The 23230-nt window shown below is 49.2% G+C and overlaps 6 protein-coding genes across 6 annotated transcripts, besides 2 other annotated features; 1 reads left to right on the top strand and 5 right to left on the bottom strand.

Annotated features, from left to right (window-relative positions):
* The first annotated feature begins 859 nt into the window (after nucleotides 1-859).
* Nucleotides 860-884: a microsatellite.
* A 201-nt stretch (nucleotides 885-1085) lies between these two features.
* Nucleotides 1086-1113: a microsatellite.
* Nucleotides 1114-4756: 3643 nt separating this feature from the next.
* FPSE_08286 (uncharacterized protein) lies at nucleotides 4757-5854 on the bottom strand (the record flags this gene model as incomplete). The annotated part of the gene is made up of 2 exons (XM_009261404.1): nucleotides 4757-5548; nucleotides 5615-5854. The coding sequence occupies 2 exons, from the start codon at nucleotides 5852-5854 to the stop codon at nucleotides 4757-4759; spliced, it is 1032 nt and encodes a 343-aa protein (XP_009259679.1).
* Nucleotides 5855-6358: 504 nt separating this feature from the next.
* FPSE_08287 (uncharacterized protein) lies at nucleotides 6359-7124 on the top strand (the record flags this gene model as incomplete). Its single annotated transcript, XM_009261405.1, has 3 exons — nucleotides 6359-6441; nucleotides 6736-6983; nucleotides 7045-7124. The coding sequence occupies 3 exons, from the start codon at nucleotides 6359-6361 to the stop codon at nucleotides 7122-7124; spliced, it is 411 nt and encodes a 136-aa protein (XP_009259680.1).
* A 517-nt stretch (nucleotides 7125-7641) lies between these two features.
* On the bottom strand, nucleotides 7642-8058 carry FPSE_08288 (uncharacterized protein; the record flags this gene model as incomplete). The annotated part of the gene is made up of 1 exon (XM_009261406.1): nucleotides 7642-8058. The coding sequence occupies one exon, from the start codon at nucleotides 8056-8058 to the stop codon at nucleotides 7642-7644; it is 417 nt and encodes a 138-aa protein (XP_009259681.1).
* Nucleotides 8059-9012: 954 nt separating this feature from the next.
* Nucleotides 9013-13593, bottom strand: FPSE_08289 (uncharacterized protein; the record flags this gene model as incomplete). The annotated part of the gene is made up of 2 exons (XM_009261407.1): nucleotides 9013-13276; nucleotides 13331-13593. 2 exons carry the CDS (start codon nucleotides 13591-13593, stop codon nucleotides 9013-9015), a joined length of 4527 nt encoding a protein of 1508 aa, XP_009259682.1.
* Nucleotides 13594-14337: 744 nt separating this feature from the next.
* FPSE_08290 (uncharacterized protein) lies at nucleotides 14338-15574 on the bottom strand (the record flags this gene model as incomplete). Its single annotated transcript, XM_009261408.1, has 2 exons — nucleotides 14338-14385; nucleotides 14450-15574. 2 exons carry the CDS (start codon nucleotides 15572-15574, stop codon nucleotides 14338-14340), a joined length of 1173 nt encoding a protein of 390 aa, XP_009259683.1.
* Nucleotides 15575-18026: 2452 nt separating this feature from the next.
* On the bottom strand, nucleotides 18027-18689 carry FPSE_08291 (uncharacterized protein; the record flags this gene model as incomplete). Its single annotated transcript, XM_009261409.1, has 1 exon — nucleotides 18027-18689. One exon carries the CDS (start codon nucleotides 18687-18689, stop codon nucleotides 18027-18029), a length of 663 nt encoding a protein of 220 aa, XP_009259684.1.
* Nucleotides 18690-23230: the final 4541 nt, after the last annotated feature.

The following is a 23230-nucleotide window of genomic DNA, read 5'->3' as shown; positions in this document are numbered from 1 at the left end:
TGTGTATCGAAATGCAGCCGCAATATCCGTATGTCGATCGTCGGATGATACGTCGTGGTTACTCAAGGCTGAACAGGGCCAATCTGGAGCTGGCGTTGGAGACGTGTGGGTGGTATGGTTGCTGAGACAGGATGGATGAGATGGGTATCTGCAAGATCAAGATGACGAATGCAGTACGAATTGGAGTAGTAACAATACGGTAGTGAAGAAGGATGAGTATATGAGTGAGTATGGGGAAGATGTCGACGGGGGTGGTATAGTTTTATATAACAAGTGCGTGCTCTCGTCGATGGATGATAAGGAACAGCTACCGTAGGTTGATGATCGAGTTAGTGCCATACGGGGGGTGGATGGGGTGCTTCATTAATAAAGATATGGATCACTCCCAGCCAGAATAGAATTGGTTCACAGAGGCTAGGCTAGGATGTACGGGAGGGGTTAGTAGAATAACATTGGATTGAATTTCCCACCCAAGATTGAACAAGGTAATGTACCAAGTACGAGATCCCAGGTGAGCGAGACCCAGCAAGGAAATGGGAAATGAAGGGGAATCTCTAGGTCTCTAGCAGCGAGTCAGCACCAGGAACAAGCCACATGTGGAAGTAGACCGGTACAAGTTATGCTTCCCCCCTAGAGCCAACCCCTGTCATTTTCTAATGTGCTTGGCTTTCACTCACTCTCAGTCTCACTCTCATCACTCTCACTCTGTCTCTTCTTCTCACAAGTTCCCAGTTCGTGCCTTGTTTGGCATCTGTAAAGTTAGCCCAAGCCACCAGAGGGGAGGCTTGCTGTCCGACCCCTTCTATTGGGACACTAGAAAGAACAGCCCCTAACTAACCGAGATCCATGGCCTGAGCCTGAGAGAGAGAGAAAGAGAAAGAGAGTCTGGTCTGGGCACAAGCTTTGATGGTGGATAACTGCGGGCGATGTGACGGGATAGGGTGTGAAATCTGCGTAGCGCAGCCCTTTTTTTAGACTTGGCTTTTTTGGGGCCATAACCCATCAGCACAGTGTATCTTGATTTGATCCAACTTCTCACAGGGTTGACTGTCTACTGGGTTGGGTTACTTTGCTGAGTTGTTCGACTCCTCCTTCTCCTCCTCCTCCTCCTCCACAGACGGCAACTCTCCAAAAAAGAATAGGTAGGAATAACGTTGTGTGTGGTTCGTTCCGCACGCCATCCTCCACAGCAATGACAAGACATTCCTTTCACTATCAGTAGTACCCTGTTCAACTTTGAACCCAGATTTGACGAGTAGCAGCTAACCCATGTTCCAGAGCATACAGAGAGTAATCAGACAGCGCTTAATTATAATAGCGCTTCTCATCAGAGACATGAAAATTTTTATATGTCTCATTCAGAAAACCCGATTTGGAGTTCGATTGCAAGCTTCCTTGATAGCTTGTTGCAAAAACTCCATATAATAGCGTACGTAGTGGGAGTGGATAGGTTAGGACCCGAAACCCCCGGCCTTGACGATGACTTTTCCTTTCCCCCCCGGCTGAGCCCGGTGCGGAGGTTGAGCGAGAAGAGAATATGAGAGATATCATGAAGCACACACGATACGTCGCTTACCAGCGCACACACGAATATTGGATTCTTGGCGGTGTGTTTTGCATCAGCGAGACCACTCATGTCGAGTAGTTTCGGTATATAGACGAATCGTGCTGTGGCGATTGGTGTTGAGGCCTGGTTCTCTGCTTGTTAGTGATTATGCACTGGCATTCTAATGGGCCCCAACCCAGGTCTATCCCCTCAAAAAGGCACAAACTACAAAAGACCTTGCTCGGGTTGAGCTGGGGTCACCGCCTGACCCCACGTGCAGGATATATCTGCAGCCGGTGAAAACAAGAATTGCCTGATACTCCTCCATAGATGGAAAGGGCCAAAAAAGAACGTTGCAGTAGTAGAAAACCGGCATTGATAATGTGGGTGAGAGAGAGGAGTTGCTTATCCGCACTACACACTTCCCATCAGAGATACTGGGTATGGAATTGGTACAGGGCCGTCACTCTGTCACTGCTACTACTGCACTGTGCCGCTGAGCTGGGGTGATAGAGGAAGTGAAGCGCTATTGATACAAGACTCACGAACCAATTCCATTCTCTGTTTCCCGGGCTGCAACCCCTCCTCTTCCAGAAGCAGTTACGGCTACAGGCGGGAGTTTGATAAGGAGCAGAGTAAGTGTTCGTGGGCTGATTGAGTCGTGATAGCTACTGTAACCAGACCATAGATTGTGACCTGTAGCTGTCTGTAGCTGTAGTTACAACCTTGGGTCGCTACGGAGAAATAAAGAAGCTGTAACAAGCTACATACAGAACACGCGTAATGCAATTCCCCGTCCTTGGAAAAAGTTGTGGACTCTTTGTTTGTCCTGTCCCTCTCCCTCACACCCCTGTTGGGCAACGATAACAAATATTGGAGGTTGTGTTTGACCCCCCCGGAATGGCAAAAAGAAGTAAATTGAATTACCAGGATCAGGATAACTCTACTAACTTAAGCCCTGGCCCCATCGATAAACCGCTCCCGAAATAAGCAAGGGAGCTTTACCTTTATTTGACATGACATGGATAATAAAAGCACGCACACAATTGTAGTATTCTCTTCGAGAATTGTAACTTTTGCTTAGGTACGAAAAATACATGGATATTTCCAACATGTCAGTTGATTTTCAGGGGTGTTTACTTTTTCTCGTCGTTGATCGACTTGCTTGCATAGCCGAAGCCCGAGAGGTGGTTGGTGGGAAAAGGAACCCTATCATGATTCCAACAGTAACATCACTACATCACATCATTGACGTAGCAACTAACAAAAAAAAAATGGGGTTGTGAATGAATCATCATGCTTTAATACGAAAAGAATAAGTCCCCCAACAAACGAAAAGGTTCTTGTTTCTTTGTTTTGAGGTTGATGAAGAGAGAAAGGTCCAGGCTCCCTCCCATTATCCCATTATCCACCCAAGCTTATAAGCTTTCTTGCGATCTTCAATGCTGGCGCGGCTGGCGCTGTTGATCCTTATGCAGTTGAACCGGAAACAAGAGGAAAAAAGGGAAAGGGAAAGGGATCCAAGCTCCCCCGGCCGCGGAAGTATGTCTGACCTGATCGGCTTTGCATACATAGCAGAAACGTTGTCCAACGAACCCTCCCTTCCCATTCGTTCTCGTCTACAATCCGTCTAGGGTAAATCGACAGAGCATGTCATTGCAAGAGCTTCTTCTTTTTTTGCTTTGAACCATTACGCAACTTCAACGCTTCGGCAAAAGGGTCAAGTGACGATGTGGTGTAAAATGAAGCTTTCTGTTTTGTACTACAGCGCCACTTCATCGACGTTGTATTCTTGATTTTTGGAAAGGTTGCGTGTCAGCCTGCTTTGGGTTTTTTTTACGAGACAACGCACTCATCTACTCCATCCATCGTCATCATCACCACCAATGCCAACCTCACTTGACAAAAGCTCCCAACGGATGCGTTGCTCAACGACCTCAAACGAGCACAGTGCAAAGTTTCTCACTTTCAATTATTTGATATGGCCTCAAAATTGACACAGTCATCCAGCACTACTCCCCGCTAACAAGACGAACAGCAAGACGGCGCAACAATTCAACCATTGGCGGTCTATATAGCGCTGTTCCTGAGCTTGCATTCCAGCCCGCAACACCAAATCGCTACTGAACTACGGATATCATCATTCTAAAGTACTAACCCCCCCAAGCGCGGCCACTGACCCTGTGGCTATCTTTGCCTACCTATCCCAAAGGTGCCACGTTCTTGGCTGGATGAATCCGAAGCCTGCATACCTCCCTAGCCACACCCTCATCTGACCAACTCAAGGGGCATCGCATTGTGCGAAACGCCCTCAGCAATGGTGTTAATAGGCACCTGTTGCCATCAAGCGGGGAAAAGGCCAATCATCAGCCCAGATCGTCAGCTTGACAACTTCTAGATCGTGCCTCTGCAGCCGACCCCCTCTTCGCTCTTCCCCGCAACGCAAACCCAATTGCCTCCAGGGGTCTTGGGAGGCTGAGCCCTCTCTTCGCCTCTGGGGCCTGGGCGGTCCCCTGGGAAGGCCTAGCCTGCATCGTGGTGTTTACTGTCCCTTGGATGGCGATAGAGTTGATATCAGAATGCCGGGTATCCATGATGCACGATTGGTCTGATGTTGTTCCTGGAACAGGTTCATGAGACTGCAAGTATCAGATCACCTAATAATGGGCCCATGAGATAAACCGGGGCCTTGAGGTACCGTCATGGTTGACAGCTAATGGCATGACTTTCGCAAACATGCTTAAAATCACATCGTTGTGACTGTGCAGTTGCTTGTCCGTTGCATCCGAGTCTCAAACCTCTGATACGTCGAATCGGAAACCTTTGACAAACGAAACCAGCTAAATAGCAGCCACCAAAGTGCGGGGCCACAACCGCATACCCTGAGCTGATTGTCAGTCTGGTGGCATGACGATTCACGACCAGCTTTCCGTGTTACCGTGATCTGTATCTTCTGTTGAAGAATATTCAGGTCGACAGTGCTTTTTCGCTGTTCTCTCGGATTTCCCGATGATTCAACCGGCCGCATTCTGTATAGGCAATCCATGGTGCGACAAGCGATGGATTTCCCTCCTGGCCGATTAACGCCAACACTTTCGACTGGAATGCGGAGGAGTCATCCCTTGGACCAACTTCCACCACGATCTTGTCTTCCGCTCTGCGCTGGTATGAAAGGAGTATGGCGTACAGTTGTGCGGTCCAGGAGTTCGGTTATGCTTTGGACACCTTGCAAATGTGGATGTCGACTTTGTCGTCGTAGAACGGACCCTGTTGGTCTTGTAGTTTGGGAATTGCAGATTGTATAACCTCTACGGAAAGGCCGTTGGCTTGGCACTGGTCGAGGAATGCCTGAAAGGTCTTTTCGTTGCGCTGAGCCGCTGAAATGAAGACCTCCACGTGTGGGTGAAGTTCGAATATCTCGATCAAAGTTCCGATCAGGGCTGCTATTATGCTCTTGTCGTAAGTAATGTCGGCGCCAAGCACGACATCAATAGGGCGGCCACCATTCCATTTCTCTTCTTCGGTCCCCATGAGTGCGTAACCCCATTTGACATCCATTGGTGTCACGAGTGTGGAATCCTGGAGGTCATTGAGGAAGAGGTTATCGGGGAGATTATTGATCACGTCGTCGGAGCCATCTGATGCAATGGCATGCTGGGCACCGAGATAGTTTGCGCAGAGAATGGAAAGGTACCCTGTGCCGGCCCCTAGCTCTAGGACTCGCTTGTTCTTGACAATGTGTCTGTTCTGGCAGAGATACGATCCCAAGTGGAGGGCAGCTTCCCATGTCCGCAGGCCAGTCGTCCCTGAGCCCGAAATGAGAGAGCGGTTCTCAAGAAGGGTGATGCAAGGCGGGCGGGAAGTTTGATCACGATGGTCCTCTTGGCAAAGTTCAGAGAGATGGTAAGTGACGTAGGCCTTTTGCTGAGCAGAGGTGGCTTCTGAGGGTAATGGGTTTGCGAGAAATAGTGAGAGGGCAGACATCAAGTCATCAGAAACTCCCTGTTCAATATCAGCAACTATTACAAGATATGTTTGCATGTCGTGATATTAGGGACAATGACTTACATACTCTTCCCAGTCATCAATACTAGCTTCAATTCGCGACATGAGCTCTTTAAGCACACGAAGCTGGAAACGCGGAGGGGGACCATATCGAACAGCATCATCGGCAAATAATCTCTCGTAAAAATCATCTTGAACCTGAGACGTCTTTAAGAGCGCAGGCTCTGGGAAGTCCAGGTCAGGTTGTAGCTGTAGATACTGATGACAGAACCGGTCAACTTGTTGTGAATTTGGAGACGACATTTTGCACATTTCGGCAAAGGGAATTGCTTTGTTTATATAAATATGTCTCTTTCTTGAAGATTTCGAGTATTATACTGATTGTGATTGTGATCGTGATCGGACCATCCTGGAGCCCATTGCAAAGCAAAGCAACAGCTCCATTGGGTAATAACAGTGGTCTGACGACTATCTCCACCAAAGACTGGAGTTTAAACTTGGCAAATGTTGGAACAAGTCCTAACTCGACAGAGTGAAGAGTCGTGTCCAATATCCGATCTATTTCCATCCATCTCAAACCGAAGATTCTCCGAGATCACACGTGACTTTACCCTGGAATTGGCGGCCTCAAATCTCAGGCATCAGCGCGCACAAGCATCTTTTCTTAGGGTTGGACCAAATTAAGCGACAAAGCGAATTTTGCGACCCTTCCCAGTGTGACAACTTCATCAACGAAACGATCTCACCCCCAACGCCCAGTCTCTCCACCGTCAACACACCCAGAGACCATCACGACAATCGGCAAAAATGGCGGACAACGACTCTCCCGTCACCCTCCGAACTCGCAAGTTCATCCGCAACCCTCTGCTGGGCCGTAAGCAGATGGTCGTGTGAGTGACAACCCTCTGAATTGAATTTGATGACAATCAGTCCTCCGTTGCTCTTCCATCGCTCGTCATCGATGCTTGTTCTGTTCACCTCAACATTTCTGCAAGACACTGGTCTTTGAGAAACGATTTATACGCTATGCAACGATTTGAATGTCGAGAAACAACATACATCAGCAATGGGACAAGGCGGGCAAGCATCAATGACGGTCTATGGGAAAGAGCAAATACAGGGGAACTAATGTCATGTTTTTTTATATTTTGCTTGGGCTGACCGATCGCGATGCGTTTTTACAGTGACATCCTCCACCCCAACCGTGCCAACATCTCCAAGGAGGAGCTCCGCGAGAAGCTCGGTTCCCTCTACAAGGCCCAGAAGGACCAGATCTCCGTCTTCGGTCTCCGAACCCAGTTCGGTGGTGGCAAGACCACCGGCTTCGCTCTCGTCTATGACTCCCCCGAGGCCATGAAGAAGTTCGAGCCTCAGTACCGATTGGTGCGCGTTGGCCTCGCCACCAAGGCCGAGCGTGCTTCCCGACAGCAGCGTGCGTATTATCATCACCAACAAAAACAAAAAGGTTTAGTCTGGCTGACACTCGACAATAGGCAAGCAGCGCAAGAACCGACAAAAGACCCTCCGAGGTACGGCAAAGGTCAAGGGTGCCAAGGCGAAGAAGGAGAAATAAACGATTCATGGCTTGGCTTGTGTATATCCTCGGGCTGGTTGGGGAGCAGCTGCTGCTATGTCTGCAGCTGCGTGCATTCGGTGGTCATGCGGGTGCGTCCATTTACTACGGTCCATCCTCGTCGTCGGCGTCGGCTTTGGCATAGGGTACAGGGACTTGCTGGCGGACGCGGGGGCTATCTGGACTCGACGAGGGGGATTGAAGGCTACGCTTTCACCTTCCTTGCTCAATACACTAGCATGAAATCAATGGTGTTTTTCGGGTTTCGGACCAAAAACAAAAAATAGCAACGTCTCTGGTTTTCACGCGGGCCTGTTCTTTCGTGTTCTGTCAAAGTTGATGGTGATATAAATGTATGACTCATGACTACTACTACCATCACAGCAGTTGGACCAAAGGGAATACAGAATGCTTCTAATCAATTCATATGCCGCCCAGCAGCACAATAGGGTATCAAGACGAATCTATCCCAAAAAACTAAAACTCCAAACTCCACCCAATGCATTTGACCTTTAACTCACCACCACCCTCCATACAACAGCATCGCCAACCCCAAAGCAATCCCAACGACTACCTTCCACCCCACAATCTCCCCTCTCCGACCCTCAGCAGCAGCCTTGTAAACAGGGATATGCCACCCGCAGCGTTCCTGTCCGCCTCTAGTTCTGCACTCGTAGTACGTCGTCTGCCTCCAACCCATGCTCTCCAGCTTCTCCGCCTGGTCAGGCGCCGCCGTGACGGGAGGGTTGAAGACAGACGGGTTGGCGTTGTTTCTCTCCTGTCTTTCCTCCAGAGAATCAGGCATGCTTGTCGTGTCGGGGAGAGCGTGCGATAGTGTTGGTGCGGGCTGGGCTTCTAGTGTTTGTGTAGGTAGACAGAAGCCTGAGCCCACCATGGTGAGGAGGGTGAAGATGAAGTAGTGAAATGGCAACATGATTGCGATGTTGATATTTCTTGTGTATCTAAACAAGTTTCGTATGAATTGAGGAGTAGGTATATCTGCTTGGTGATAATTGTAGAATTTTGTCGTGGTAGGTTTGATTGACCTTGTCGTGTCGTTATATATCCGTCTTGAACCAAGTATTTTACGTTGTCCCCTTTAACAAAGAAGAGCACAGCAGTAATGTTCACAATTCACAAAGTCAAAACGAAAAGAAAAGAAGGACCGATCAAAGGGAAACACTTTGCTTCTACGACTTGAACAATAAATATATACATACTCTCTCTCACAAACTCCCCCACGACATTGAACCACGCGACAATAGCCAACGGCCGTGACATTCCATTGTGTTCATGAGACACTAGATTAGGGGATTTAGGTGGCAGTTCCTGGGTAGTTTTTGGTGGTGATGGTGGGTTGTTTCGCTGCATCATCTGAACGCTCCAATGGTTTGGTTGGCTGACATGGTCTGGCTCGTGATGCAGCTTTTGCTCCTAACCCTGCGCTGAGACAGGCCCACGACTAAACCATCGGTTCGTGATGCTTCTCACATGAGACGTTGGGCATTTGAGCAAAGGGGATTTGTTTGAGGAGGATGAATCTTGGCTTTTTTTTTGAACTTGCTTATTTTGTTTGTATGTTAGTTTCGGTATGTGCATTTTTGCACCAGCTTAATCTTTTGTCCTCAGCCAAACGCTAGGCTGTCATGCATGATTCCCCAACGCCATGTTCTTAATATTACATATAAACTCCATTTTGTTAATCCTGCCTGCAGAAACAGGGTCAAGCACATGATGCAATGACGCAAAAGACCTCCTTTCCCTTCCAGAACTTCCATAGACCAGGGGTAGAAGAAAGCCCAGGTTACATGACCTAAGAGATGGTCCAAACTGACACAAAGCGACTGTCCCTTCCACCGACAGATTTAATCTCTGCTCCCTTGCCGTATCAGAACTTGCGAGTTAGCTTCCTACGCCCTCTGATCTGACTGTAGGCACTGGCAGTGACATCTCGAACCGGGGGAAGACATGTTCGTCCACGCGCAGTGCGACTTTGTGTAGTAGTGGTCGTCTTGTTAATCTCTGTTGTCGCTGCCGTCGTCGCTGGGAGACTCTTGCCTCGGCTTCGTGTCTTCATTTCGCTATAATTCTTCTGTACCCAACCTTCACCTTGCGGCAGAGGACTTTCATGATATGTTTCGTCCTCGCTGTCTTGGGCGTAGTGCTCGGTGTACTGCACAGATGGTGGACTCGAGCTCAGTTCGATAACCTGACCGCCTTCTTCAACCATAGCCTGTGATTCTTGCTTGACCTTTTCCGAAGGCGGTGGTGTAAATTGCTCGGCTTCGACGGCCTCGGTTTGCGATGCCTCGATTTTGATTGAGCGCTGTAAAGGACTGTTCTCTTGTGGCGCATGCGACAATAGGCTGCGTAAAGATTTATTGTGCAGATGAGAACGATCGGTCTCGTCTTCCCCTTCATCCAATTTTCGCATCGCTTCTTCATACTCAGCATCATGTTTTTCGGTCTTTAGATGCTGAGGAGCAGACGGCTGTGAGAACTTCATTGGGCTCTGTGTTTGTCTGGCCGTTTGGAATAGCTCTTCCAAGGAAGGAAAAGGACTGCTACTCCTCACCGACACAATCGAGTTCTGAGGGCTTGTTGCTCTTTTATCATTGCCCACAATTGAATCCTCAACGCGCTCTTCTGGAAGATCTTCGAGACCATTGATTGACGGTGGCTGTCTTCCACTGCGAATGCTACCCACAGACGACGGCACCGCAAGACGGTTATCCATAGGTATATCGTCTTTGGTGGGAAGTGCTGGAAGCTCTGGTGACGGCATACTGTCAGGAACAATCGTGTCCCAGCCAGCCTCAACCGTCGGCATCGGCTCGTCCAGGTCTTTTGCATCATTCACTCCGTCCATCTCATCCGCTGCATTAGCTCTCCTTTCCTCCACATTACTTCTTTCTTCCGAATCGCACGATAAAACATTATCCTCTCTGGCAACTGACTCCATTGTTTCTCGTAGTTGGCGTGTGGGACTGTTAGTCACATCACTCGGCGTCTCCATTGGGGGTCGAATAAAACTGCTGATCGGGCTGTTCTCTCCCGAAAATTCGAGCCGCGGTGGCTGCTGGCCAGAAGGAATGTCGGTCCCCGAGGGCTTATCTGTAGCCTCTCGATCCTTCAAATCGGCCTCAATCTCCGCTCTCACTTTCTGCGTATCTAACTCCTCAGCCATAGTCTCATCGGGGTGTGTTCTCGCGCTAACCTTGGTATTCGCCGTTCCGTCCTGTACGGGCTTGGTGGGCTCAGTCGGGAGCTCGGTGCCCTTGGCAAGTGTTTCCGAAGAGTCGACTGCCGGCGCTGGTTGAACCAATCTTGTATCAGACATTTCTTCCCAGGCAATGTCTCTTCGTCCACTGTCCTCCTCCTCATTGTCATCATCTTCGTCAAAGTCTGGTACCTCGAACTTTCCGTAGACCCGTTGGCCTGTGTGGTAGTCATATTCTTTCTCATCTTCGTCTCTATCTCTCTTCGCCAAAAGGACATTGAGACACTTGTCGTCGCTGATTGACAAGATGAGACCAGTCGTCGATACCATTTCGGGCTGCCACTTTGTAGCTTTTGACATGAGCAGTTGCTTCCAGGTAATGACCATGCCCGGCTTGATCTCAGACAGTTGGAGACTGGGAAGGGTGGTGAGATCTGAAGGTAGTGAAGGGAGATCATCCATCTCTGTAAACTGAGTATCCTGGAGACGAGGCTTGCTAGACGTGGTTGGTATGTCATCGTAATTCAGCACGACATCCTCGTCACCATCGACTCCTGTTTCAGCATACGAATCTTCAGTCATCTCCATCTCGTCGTACCCTCCATCATATCCTCCTTGTTGTCCCCCTTTTCCTTTACGCTTCTTGGACTTTTTCTTCTTTTTCGTTTGAGTGTCATCTTGCCACTCTTGATCGCCGTTCCATTCTTCTCCGTAGTAACTATCATCATTGAACTCTTGCGAAGCCCTCTTACGCTTTCTCACGGATGTATACTGTTGCTGAGGATCCCACCGTTGTACAAATGGGAATGGCGGTTCGCTCAAAGTGATGTTCTCCTGGCAGCACTCAACTGCTCGGTATGAGATTCTCTTTCGCCATGCTTCAGGGTCTTCATCCTCTTGATCCGCTGTTGATTCGGCCTCATCAGCCTTTGGCTCCTCAACGTGAACTCGAGGATTTTTCAGCGGCTTCACATCCTTCATTAAGCTATTGCGAAGCTTGTCTTCGTCAGCTTTAGACTTGGGGTTCTTCAGCCCAAGAGCGCCAAACAACATCCGTCGTCCGGCTCCCATGTCGACTTTGTGACGACGCTGAGCAGATTCTTCAGTTGGGGCCGCATCTTGCGTCGTAGGCGCCGATGCTTCCTCTGTCTCAACTTCGACGATCATAGGAGTGGGGCCAGTCGCTGGCGTTTCTTTCGGAGGGCTTGGAACATTTTCGCTCTCGTCGCTGACAACACTCAGGAGGGCACGCTTTCGGGCGAGAAATTCGGCATCCTCGCTAGGAGCTTGGTTGGTAGATGGTTGAGATTGAGTATCTTCCAAAGCTTGCATAGCTTTCAATCGCTTGAGATCACGTCTTCTGGCATTCCTCTTCTTGGTCCTGGTCAACCCGGCGCCAGGTGGCTTCGAATCTTCAGTGCGCTCTGGAGCCGATTTTGGAGCCTGGCTTTCAGTCTTCGTTTCAGGGACTGCAGGTGTTCGCGACTGCTTTGCCTGAGACTGCTTTTTCGACGAAAGCTCCTCGGGCTCTGACTCCGAATCCGAATCACTTGAGCTGGAGTCAGAGTCGCTCGAGCTATCGCTGCTATCGTCAGAGTCCTGTGCAAGTGATATTTTCGCACCTCCAGCAGTCTTGCTCAGGTCAGAACTTGAGTCCGAATCTGAGTCTGAGTCGGAATCAGAAATATCACTCGAGCTTGCGCCTCTTGTCGAGTGTTCTGTGGGACCATCTGCTTCGCCCATCGGTTCGTCTTCCGAATCTGAGGAATCGCTATCCGAGTCTGAATCTTTATCCAGGCCATTGTAAGAATCTTCATCAGACTCAGAGTCAGAATCAGAGTCCGAACTGTCGGAAGAGCTCGAGGTATCATCATCTTCATCCACGACACTGATCAAACGTTTCGCTGTTCCACCCATCACTTCGCTTGGTGCACTGGAAGAGGACTCCTCGTTATCAACCTCCTGGATCAATGGTCGTTTCGAGCCTGTGGCTTCAGACTGACCAGGAAGTCGTAGTGTCGGTGTCTCCAACTCCTCATCCTCCTCTTCTTCGCCCGAGTTATGCTGTTCTGCAGGCTGTTTAGGACTAGACTGGCTGGTGTTGAAAACGACGCCAAGGAGGGCAATCTCTAATACCTCGTCAAAGGTGATCGTTGGGCTATTAGTCGTGCCAAGGACCTGGAACGTCTTCTTCAAATCGTTATCGTTTTGTTGCAAAATATCATGCATGGTTGACAGGGATGTGAAAGGAAACGCGACTCGCAGTGCTGTAATCTTGTCGACTACAGCAAGGTCAAATTTGGGTGCGGAAGAGGGTGTCTGTGCTTCTTGGCGATTGCTTTTAGGAGAAATCTGCTGCTCCTTTCCGGGCACTTGCTCAATTAAGGCATTATCTTGTTGCAGGAGCTTCAACTCGTCAACAAGATCAACGTCCGGCTCATCCTCATCCTCGTCGCTGGTCCCAGAGTCCCCGTCGTCGTCACTCTCAGGCTCTGCTTGTCCATCTTTCGTTGGTTGAAAATCAGTGCCAACGTCGAGCTCCTCGTCATCTTCCTCTCCAAGCTGATCCGTGTCTATGAATCTAGCTCGAAGGCGCACACTGCCTGGTTCGTCCTGGTCGTTGGCTGGGGGACTATCTTCGAGCAAGAGCTGTTCTGACGGTTCTTCATCGATACTAGAATCTTCGTTTTCATTTGTACTGGAATAGTCTTCGTCGTCTGCACTGGAGTCTTGTTCTTCCTCGAATTCTTCTTCGTGTGTGATGCGTGCTCGTTTTCGTGGGGGCAGGTCGAGTGCTGGACGGTCGCGCGGCGCCCTTAACCAAGGCCTACCAAAAGCCAGGCCATCGATAAGATGCTTTCCGTCTAGGGATATTTGGTGTCGTCCACTGAGCCTTCTTCTCCTAAGGTCGTCCGTGGAAAGTGATCTAATCCTGTGAAACTGTCAGCGTAAAACGATCTCGAGAGCACAGCAATGCATGTCGTACAAAACTTGGTCATCTTCCTTTAAAACTTTGCCGACGGGCTGGAAATGCAGTAGCTCGAAACTATCGCCCTTGCCATCGGCTAGCTCAACAACATAATCCTCAAGACCCCAATCTGGACTCTCAAGCGGAACGACTTCGTTAACGAGTGCGAGGAGCTTTGAAACGGTGAGGTCGTCGTTTGCGATGCAGGGCCAGACGAGCTTGACTTCAGGGACGGAATGTCTGCGGATGACTAGACGCAGGCGAATCGTCTGGTAAGACATGGTAACTTTGAATGTTTGCGAAAAAGGCCAATTATCGCATGTTTATTAATGAAATGTATTGCGTAGAAGAAATGAAGCATAAAGTGAAAAAGTGGAAGGAATCGAGTTTGCGCGAACCGAAATTGAGACTGCGAATTTGGAGCTTGACGCGCCGTTCGATATTTGGAAAGTGCAACTTAGCGTAGGCCCATAAATCGTCACGGCAGTCTTCAGCGACAAGACCCGACCCACTACAACGGCAACGATTAACGACTCTGAATGATGAAGAAAATACAGATCAGCAGTAGAATAAAACAATACTATTAGAGCTGTCTTTTTTCTAACATGACAATTCAGTACTAATCCGCACAGCCAATTGTAATTAAGGAGAAAAGTGTTGATATAATTATCTTACTCTCGAACAGCTAGCTACACATCATAAAATGATAGCATGAATGCCCAGTAAGAGGTTCCAGTTATTGCAACTTCGAAGATAAATTGTAACTCCCATGCTATTGACCACTATGACACTCATGGTTCATAAATTCATCCCCGTAGTCAACGATTGTAGATCGGGATATGGAATAGTTGTTGAAATGTGGTTTTTGTCTACCATACCTCCACATACATACATCAAAAGCTCCACCGTCCAACGCCATCAATCAATCCCAAAGAACGACGATAAACTCCCCTGATTGCAACAAACAGAAGCCTTGTTCAAGCCCCTTCTCTCTTTGTTCTGGTATTTGTGTTTCGTCTGCGCGTCTATCGTGGCACTGATGCCATATCCAACATGTGACCCATCTTTTCAATCTGCGAATCAGTGTTAGTCAACCACTCTCAGACAAAACGTCATCGGCATTCCGTGCAGACTTACCTTGGTCTTGAGATAACCCTCCACCTCCTGACTTCTGAAACCTCCACGTCCCTTCCACGACAAAGGCACCATGGCCACTCGCTCCTTGACCACAACCTCTCTATTAGGACCCTCGACCGCGCGGATTTTGTCGGGGTTGTTGGTCAACAGTCGAACCTCGGGGTGGCCAAGATCCAACAGCATAGCGGTAGCAAGACCGTAGCTTCGAGCGTCGGCAGGATGGCGCAAAAGCAAATTCGCCTCGACAGTATCAGAGCCCAGATCCTGAAGGTTGTACGCCTTGAGCTTCTCTCCCAGACCGATACCACGGCCCTCTTGTCGCAGGTAGATGATGATGCCGCCGGCCTTGTTACCTGGCAGACTCATCAGGCGCGCTGCTTCATCGAGCTGCTCGCCGCAGTCGCATCGCGCTGACCACGCCGTCTCACCTGTGTAGCATTCGGAATGAATCCTCACCAGAGGAGGCTGGTCCGACGGCTGCGGTGGCTGCTCCTCCTGAGGGGTCGCTGGTCCGATGCCACTGGTTGTGCGACCGGGGAACAGCCTTCCTGTGTATGCGCCGCGCACCATGCGGTCCATCTCCGTCTCACCCTCCCGGACAGCATCTAGACTCTTGCTTCGGATGTTTTTGCCAAACACGATGGCGAGGTGCTCCTTGTTGTCCACATTGTTGGTGTACAGGTGCAAGAACATCTCGGTTCCTGCAACCGTGGGGATACGGGCACGAACGATGCATTCCACCTCCGGGAGAGTCGGGAGCAGCTTTGGTCTCTTTGATCCGCATCCTCCGGAGGGGATGGAGCTGTCGACGGGGACACCGCGAAGGCCAGCCGTCGTCGGTGTGGAAGTACCAGGCGTAGAAGGGGGCGTGAAGGAGGGAGAGAGCAGTGATGGCGGGGGTTCTAGGCCGATCGGGGTCTCGGGATCGGGATGTGCGGAGACGGGAGCGGAGGCGGGAGTGGAGGGAGCGGGGGAGAGAGATAGTGAGTCTATGGACTGCTCGAGAGTGTCATTGTGATGGTGCGCAGGAGTCGATGCATCGGCAGGCTCTGTCTTTGGCGAGTAAAAGGGAGGCAGAGCTGAGTTGGAGCCCGCCGGTGAGCCTGGAGTCGCATCGGACGGCATGTTTTGGCTTGAGGCGGGCAAGGACGGCGCCGCGATCGGATTTTGGAGGGGTTCAGTTCGGTTGGGTGGCGGCGTAGACTCAATGCGCATTCGGCAGGTGGTGAGAATCTAGTGGGCGAGAGGAGCAATGGTGAGTATACAGAGAGGTCGCGTGTGGTCTGTCGTGTGAGTGAAGCAATGGGTAATTGAGTAAGCGGAATCAATTCTATGTATGGGTGATAGTTTGCGGAACCATGTCTTCAATGACTTGGCCTCGAATCGAATGGTGGGGTTTGTTAAAGATTCCAGGGTGCAAAATGGGGTAGGCCTAAGTGTCATTAGTCAGCACCTTGTACAGTGCTGTATTTCCGTCAACATCGAATCCGCGGGGCTGGACCCTTAGGAAGAAGTCATTATATCCGCCGCTGCAGTAATTGACTTTAAGCCTTCTACGTAAGCAATGAGGACATGTCTATTGGTAATACGGTACAGACCGTAATTGATTATTCGTCATTAGGTATCAATGTTTACAATTGTAGTATTGGTAAAGAAGTGTCGGCCCCTGTCCGCGGGTTATACCACCAAAGAGGACCTAGAGGGCCTAAAGAATCTAGAGAACCTCGGCGAAAGGCGGCCGAGGCCGGTTACTAGTGGGCCGCCGTTGAATCTCGGTCAGCATTTACAATCTTGCAGTGAATCTGAGTCAGTAGCCGACATCCGCGGATCTATCGGGTATGGGATATCATATGAATGGTAATTAACATTAATGACAAGATACTCTGTAATTTGTAAGTATTATGCTGTTTCTTGTCTCTCCAGTAGATGGTTTGCTTTGACTACCACCATGCTTGTAATATCACAGGCGGGAATGACACTTGCTACACGGAGTATTTATGTATTGAAACACAATGGCAACACGAAACCTTTTCTCCATTTATTAAATTGAAACAATTAAACAAAGGAAAACTTAATGTTTATTTCCATCACTTATATCACACACATAAGTCCCTTACATGTTGATATCCATGGTTTAACTCTCATGATCAAAACACTTTAGGGTAAGTCAGCTCGAAAATATGCCAAGACCACCACCGTTTTGTCTTTTAAACGGTTGACTCCCCGTTTTCACATGATACCCTCACAATAAGCAAACCGTCCATGAACCCCTCACTCAGTTCCTACGACACTCCCACTGCACCACTACAAAAGACACAGACATTCAACGGCCTGTCATCAAAGAAAATATGAAACACGGCCATGCAGGTACAACATCCAGCCTAACCGCCGCTTCAGCTGTCACTCAAAAAAACAAGACATGTCATTACCTCTTCTTTGTTCGTTTCTTTCTATGTTCCCCCCTGTTTCATATCGCGCCTCGTTCGCTGAGATCTAACCACGACACAGCTCACACAGATTCGTTGGCTTCAGGTCCCGAGTGCTACCTAAACTTTAAACACCCCTGAATTTGAACTGCCGAATGGATGGGGATGGCTTCAAAACGCGGTGTGATGTATGTCTGCATATGTATGTTCGTCGCAAGTTTATTGAACAAATGTGCACACAAGTATGTATGTACATGAAGCCAGCAAAGCAAAACATGACGTCTCTTGATCCCTGCCGGTCCGACTTGAGTGCCTTGATCCTCTTGCACGTGGCTTGTCTCCACTAAGTCAGCGATGATCCTACGCGCCTTGGAAGGAAAACCTAGCACTGCATATACTGCATTGTAGAGGAGAAAACAAAGCTACTACAACGAGGTAAGCAAACATTATGGAGCTGAACTTACCTTGCAGGGCTGTCAAAAAGCCTCAAGAGGGAGATGAAGCAAGGGCCGAAGGAGAGGGGGCTGGGTGTAAGCCACATCCCCTTGAAGGGATCATTGAAAGGCCCCCAAAATGAGATTCAGCTTAATAAAAGTCCGATTGAGTTGATCGAGATTGTCGAGAGTATCAGTTGGGGCAATCGAATATGCCACAAGATGCGGTTGAGAAAATTACTTCAAGCTCTGTCATAGATTTGTACCGTTCGGCCCCTCTAAAAGGAGGGGGCTTAAGTGCTGTGACATAAGAGGCAGAGTTTAATGGATGAGATGATTGAACAAAAAAAGCAAAATTACACTGCAGGAGAATTAATTGAGCCAGTAAAGTGTGTCTCAGGTTCCCGTTCACCGAGGCTGTGAGATGAGAGTAATCACACAAGTCAATTTCACACAAAAATATAAGACTCAAAATTGAAGAAGTTGTAGTGTATTTGACTTGTCGTCAATGGTCTATGTATATACATGAAAAGTAAAATAAAATGCAATAAACAATCCTTTTTTCCTTTGTATCCTGTGTATCATTCCAGAGTAGTTTTTTCATATCATTCGTAGCGAAGTGACACGCTCCCTGCATCTAGTTGCTAGGACGGCGATTTTTCTATTGTGATCATCATGGCATGGTAAGACATAAAGAGGTATGAGACAAAACCCCATTTAGAGGGCGACGGCCTTCTTGCCAGTGCCGTACATAATGTTCTCAACCTTGAGCTTGAGCTCCTTGACGGAACCGAGGCCGCTGGGGCACTCGGGCTGGTTGCTGACGGCGAGGTTGAGGTGGCACTTCTCGTTGACGCCGTGCTTGCAGACGGGGTCGTTGATGTTGTACAGCTCGTAGTTCTGGGCGACCCAGCTCTTGGGCTCGCTCAGGCAAGAGGCGACGTAGTTCATCGAGTTGGCGGCGGCGAGGGGAAGCTTGCCGTCATCGAGGAGGTCCTTGCACTTGGAGGCGTGGACGTACTCATAGTCCATGTTGATGCCACCTCCCATCTGGGGGTCCTTGGCGGCAGACTTGCCGAAGCCAAGGTAGTTCCAGGCATCGTAAGAGATGTCGTGGGCACCGCCGGAAGAGTCAATCTTGAGGAGGTAGACGGAGCGGCCCTCGTTGGAGACCTTGACGCATATGTTGTTGCAGTCAACGGAACCGGGCCAGTAGGCGACGCGGTTGGTGTTGATCTTGCAGCCCAGGACTCCGATGCTGCTGGAGTACATGTCGTGGGGGGTGACGCTGCAAGAACCAGACTCGCCTCGAGGGAGAGGGTTGGCAGAGACAAGGGCAGCAGCAGCAGCCGCGACAATGGTGGTGAACTTGGTGAACATTTTGAGTGGTTTTGAAAAAGTTGTATATACTTTTTAGAAGTTTTGTTGTTGATTTGGAGACTGGCTCGACTTGATATATCTCAACGCACGGCGGAGAGGAAGGAATGGGGCAAGTAAGCTTGTTTGTAAGGACTGATCTCAGATCTAGGTCTGGAGTGACGGCCGGCCGAGTGAACGACGAAGAGTATTTGGTAGCGAAAAAGGAAGGAATGTAACTGTGATGGAGAGTAGAGGGAGAGTGATTGTATTGAAGGTGGAGGTGATGGACTTTATATACATGAGATGGGTATCCTGGACTCACTCAGGTACACCAGCAGATCTCGGGGAACTGAATCACATTTGCAAGTCAAAGTTTGCAAGGGTGTGTTTCCATCCATCCTCGGGGAGAGACAAAGCGTGCAGATGCCAATAGCCAGACTTGCATATTGAGGCGAAACAAAAAGGAAAGGACTTGCTTGACAGAGAATGTACGTGGACGTCGCCGAGAAAGCGACCGCTTGGGCTACCTAGTTTAGGGAGTGGGACTCTGTGGGTGACAGCAGGGACCCATTCAAAGTCCCCAGAGTCAGGAGTCATTGAGAGCAAGAGAAGGAATCGAGCCGCAGTCATGATTCGCGAAGAGCGCGGATGGGCTAGTTTGGAACAGACTGGTGTCGGTCGCCCTTTGTTGAAGTTGTCTCCAAAGAAACTAGTGACAGAGACCCGCCCGGCTGGCTGCCGACGGAAGTACGTACCGGAGGGAGACCAAAGGACCAAGAAACAAGGGCAGAGCCAGTCCAGTCCAGTCCGGGTCTTTTCACTGGGTTCCGGAAAATGTCTCAACTGCTTGTTTGCCCAGGCACGGTGCGTTAGTCAGGGACCCGGCACGGCGGCAAGACGCATGCACTCAAAGAGGGCCTTGATTTTCGAGAGTGAAGAGGTGTTGGGCAAAGAGTTTTGGTTGGTTTTGTGCCTGACCCGTGCTTACATCCCCCCTTGTCTTGTACCTGAATGATCCTTGTCAATTGCTGTTTCTTAATTCTTGGGTGTCTCTGTGCCTGTTGATCAAGGCAGTCAGTTTCCTGGTACTGTAGTATTCGATCCATGAATCAATTCTTTTTGAATCGGTCCCCGATGTTAGGTGTGAGTGGATAACTGTAACAATCAGTTTGTTAACTCCGTTTCCCAGTAAACCAGTATAGTCTGGACGATAAGTTGGTAGTAGACTAAAAAGACGGAGAGAAAACGGAAGGGGAAAACTCTTCTCTGAACTTCTGCCCCACGACACATGCAGCAGGCTTCGCGCCACCATCAACAACTTTTCTCAGCCGATGAGTGAATGCCTGAAATGGATGCCTGACAACTCAATTGAAGAGAAAAGCGCTTGCTCAAACACTGTGAACTGTGATACGTACTGTGCTGTACTGCAGGTACGTAAGCGGACAACCGTCAAAAATGGTTGTTTGTCAAATGCCTCATAGGTTTTTGACCTTGTGGAACGGTGGATCAGATGGAAGAACAACCTCATCCAACCAAACAATCTAGGACTTTCTATTCACAAGTTCTTCCCCCGTCAATATTCGATTCTTGTCCGATGCTTGAGCCGAGTAAATCGTGATTGCCAAGCTTTGAGTGAGATTGATGTGCTCTTTGTCCGGGCTCGGGAAGCCGATAAGCTTGTTTCAATTTTGTGGTTTCGAGGCAAGGAAAACATTCCGATAGCTAGAGTTCAATTAAACAGAGGTATCTATTGACGGCAGCCTGCCTGTCAGGTTGAGATGGGTGGCTTCACAAGCCAGCTCATCAACCAACATTGGATACTTGATTCACCACACTGAGACAAGGTAATCTGACCCAATGCCTTGTACTGCAAGCTAGAATGAGGATATGGCTGCCGCTTCGTCAACCGCCTGCTTTCTCAACATGATCGAATTGAACTGGCATTCGTCATCTGCTGTTAGTGTTGCTGCAACCTGGTTTGCCCAATTGGCCAAGCCACTCAACCAAGGCCTTCTTTGTCACTTTTCAGGCTCACTTTTCTTGTTCTCTTCTCATACTGTGCGCAACATCGAAACTGTGCCTTGTAGTTGTGGGTTTTTCTTTTTCTGTGCGATAACTAGAAGAGGGGCCACCAAAATCAAGGTTTTCAAAGAAGCACTTTTTAGCGGTTTTCCAGATCCCGGTCGGTGCCTTTTTTGTTAAAGCCGCAGGCAAGGGAAAAGAAGAAAAGTCAGAAGCTTCGGTGTAAATGGAAAACCCACTCACACAAAATGCGCCTTGACAAATGCAGAAGTCGGCTCCTTGTGTATAATGGCTGGGGTATGGGAATACTAGAGAAAATTCTGTTGGAAATTCCTGTAAAGCTTCTGGTAGTTCCTGTGGCTGAATCTTGAAGGGCGGACCGCGAGACCCTTTCGAGACTTGATCGCGGCAGAGGCACTCGTGGCTACCATCCACATGGCATTTTTGACACTGGTCCTGGCACTGACGTTGTGGTTGCGGGTTTCTTTGAGTTTTCTTGTCTTGACTCAAAAAGCCTCTGATTCAATCTCCCGAAACTCTGCGGCTTTGTTGACCAGAATTAGTAGCTCTTTGTATGATGACGACCATCCCGATGGAAAAATGATATCGCTTCTTTTCATCCAGTGACATCTTCTCTCGGTCGGCGCATGTTTTCCCACCTCTGCCATGGAACTTGGTGTTTTTCGAGAAAGCCCTCGACCAAGATAGAGTTCAAACGCTCACCAGCCACCCCGAACCCTCAAGACTGGCCCGGTTTTGACCGGTTCGTACATAATCACATTCTTCCGTTATGTGTCTCGTGGCAGGCTATCACAGACGCCGTTCAATGCACCGTCTGGTACGCCATAATCGGTCTCTGGCTAGGCTCTGAACGGTTGTCTCGTCGGTTGCTGTTAGTGCTTCGTTGTCTAGAAATGCACCCTTCGTAGCTGCTTCTCCACTTGGTCCTCTGAACAGAGTCTGGTATATCGAGTCAGACTCCCACTTTTTCGATCTAGATGCAAATATGGGTTCTTATTCGACAGGCGAGGTTTTAACATGGTGGCTGTAAACATCCGTGGTGGACTCTCGATTTCTCAACATAATACCGCTCACCTTCCGGCTTTGTGAAATTCGACCGAAGACGTTAGTTTTCCGGGCATCAGATTGGATCCATTGGCATTCCTACTGTTCCGCGCGGACATGGCGATTCGTGGTAACGATGGCTCCATCGACAGTCCAGACTGCTTGTCCGATAACGTAGAGGATGGTGACATCGGGATATCGCTTTCAGTATCTCGCGCATGCCCGCCTGCATCGTTTTACCTAGAGGGTATCGGGCAGCTTGATCTGTACCAGGCAGTAGTTCTGTGACAGAAATTTGGACATGCTAAGAGTCCGTCTCAAGTGACATGTCCTAGCTCACTGTGTCGTCTCTTTTGTCCTTCACTATCAACTTTTCGATGCCCCGACGCCTGCATAGTTTCTCAGGACGCAACCATCAAATGTCGTTATTGAGCACGCGGCAGCTACACTTGTAGCCATGCCTTTCGGACATTTCTGGATACGAGTCTGGGGTAATATGGACACTGGCTCGTGCCCAATCTCTTGTCAAGGCCAGTGTTTGAAGGGCCGTTCCGATGCATGAAGGGAACTCCTGTGTATCATCTCCACTGATGTTCGTCTGGGGAAACACGAGATGTAAACCTCCGACTGAGTGTTTGCAATTTAGTTGCTGAGTGGACTGTGGGGAGGAGATCTTCTCTCCATGTGGTGGCAGAACGTAACCGGTCTCTGCCCGTTTCAACGGCGATTTCCGAGCAACAAGCATCCCGCGGCCGGGTTTGACGCAAGTTATGACGGCGAGAAAGATGCCGTAGGCCTTGTGATATTGAGAAGACCCTTACTCGCGACTTGCACATGTGAGCCTTTAGCAAACTAACCGGAGGAACGGCAATCTTGTCGCTCAACTTTGGCTTCTGAAGCATTCTGTAGATCACGACTCGGTCTCCCAAGCGTCGCCTAGGACCTGCCTTCGCCGAACGGGTTGTTTAGTTGCATATCGAACTATCTTTTGCCCGTGAATGGTGCGGATGATGCAGTTGGTGACACTAGCATCCAACAAGTAGACTCATGGAAATCTTGCCGAGTAGAAACGTCGATAACCAATCATAAAGTTCGAGCGACGGTAGTTGACATAAACATGAATCGAAACAACGTCAGTGTATCAAGAAGGGTAGAAACGCATATTGAGTGCGAAACCTGAGATGGAGAGGCCACATGATCTTTGAAGAAGAGAAAAGGATGCAGTAGTGAGGTACTATGCAGCATGCTGCGAAATCCGACGAAGAATGCAAAAGAGGAGTGATAGAGAGTGCTCGTGATCAATAGCCTCGAAAAATATATCGGTAATAAAGTTGTTTTATCGGCAGTGTCATGATTGTGCTATTTTGTCACCCCTGCCAATCGAACTCCATTTACCCTGGACTGCGGCAGGTGCAGATTCCAAGGTGAGGCAGGTGAAGCCCCACCTTTCTCGGTGAAGCATTGAGCTTCCGCGA

Source organism: Fusarium pseudograminearum, chromosome 2 (assembly GCF_000303195.2).
Source record: "Fusarium pseudograminearum CS3096 chromosome 2, whole genome shotgun sequence".
Classification (NCBI taxonomy): domain Eukaryota; kingdom Fungi; phylum Ascomycota; class Sordariomycetes; order Hypocreales; family Nectriaceae; genus Fusarium; species Fusarium pseudograminearum.
Note: the sequence above shows the minus strand (reverse complement) of the source record. Positions and strands in the feature narration are given on the sequence as shown.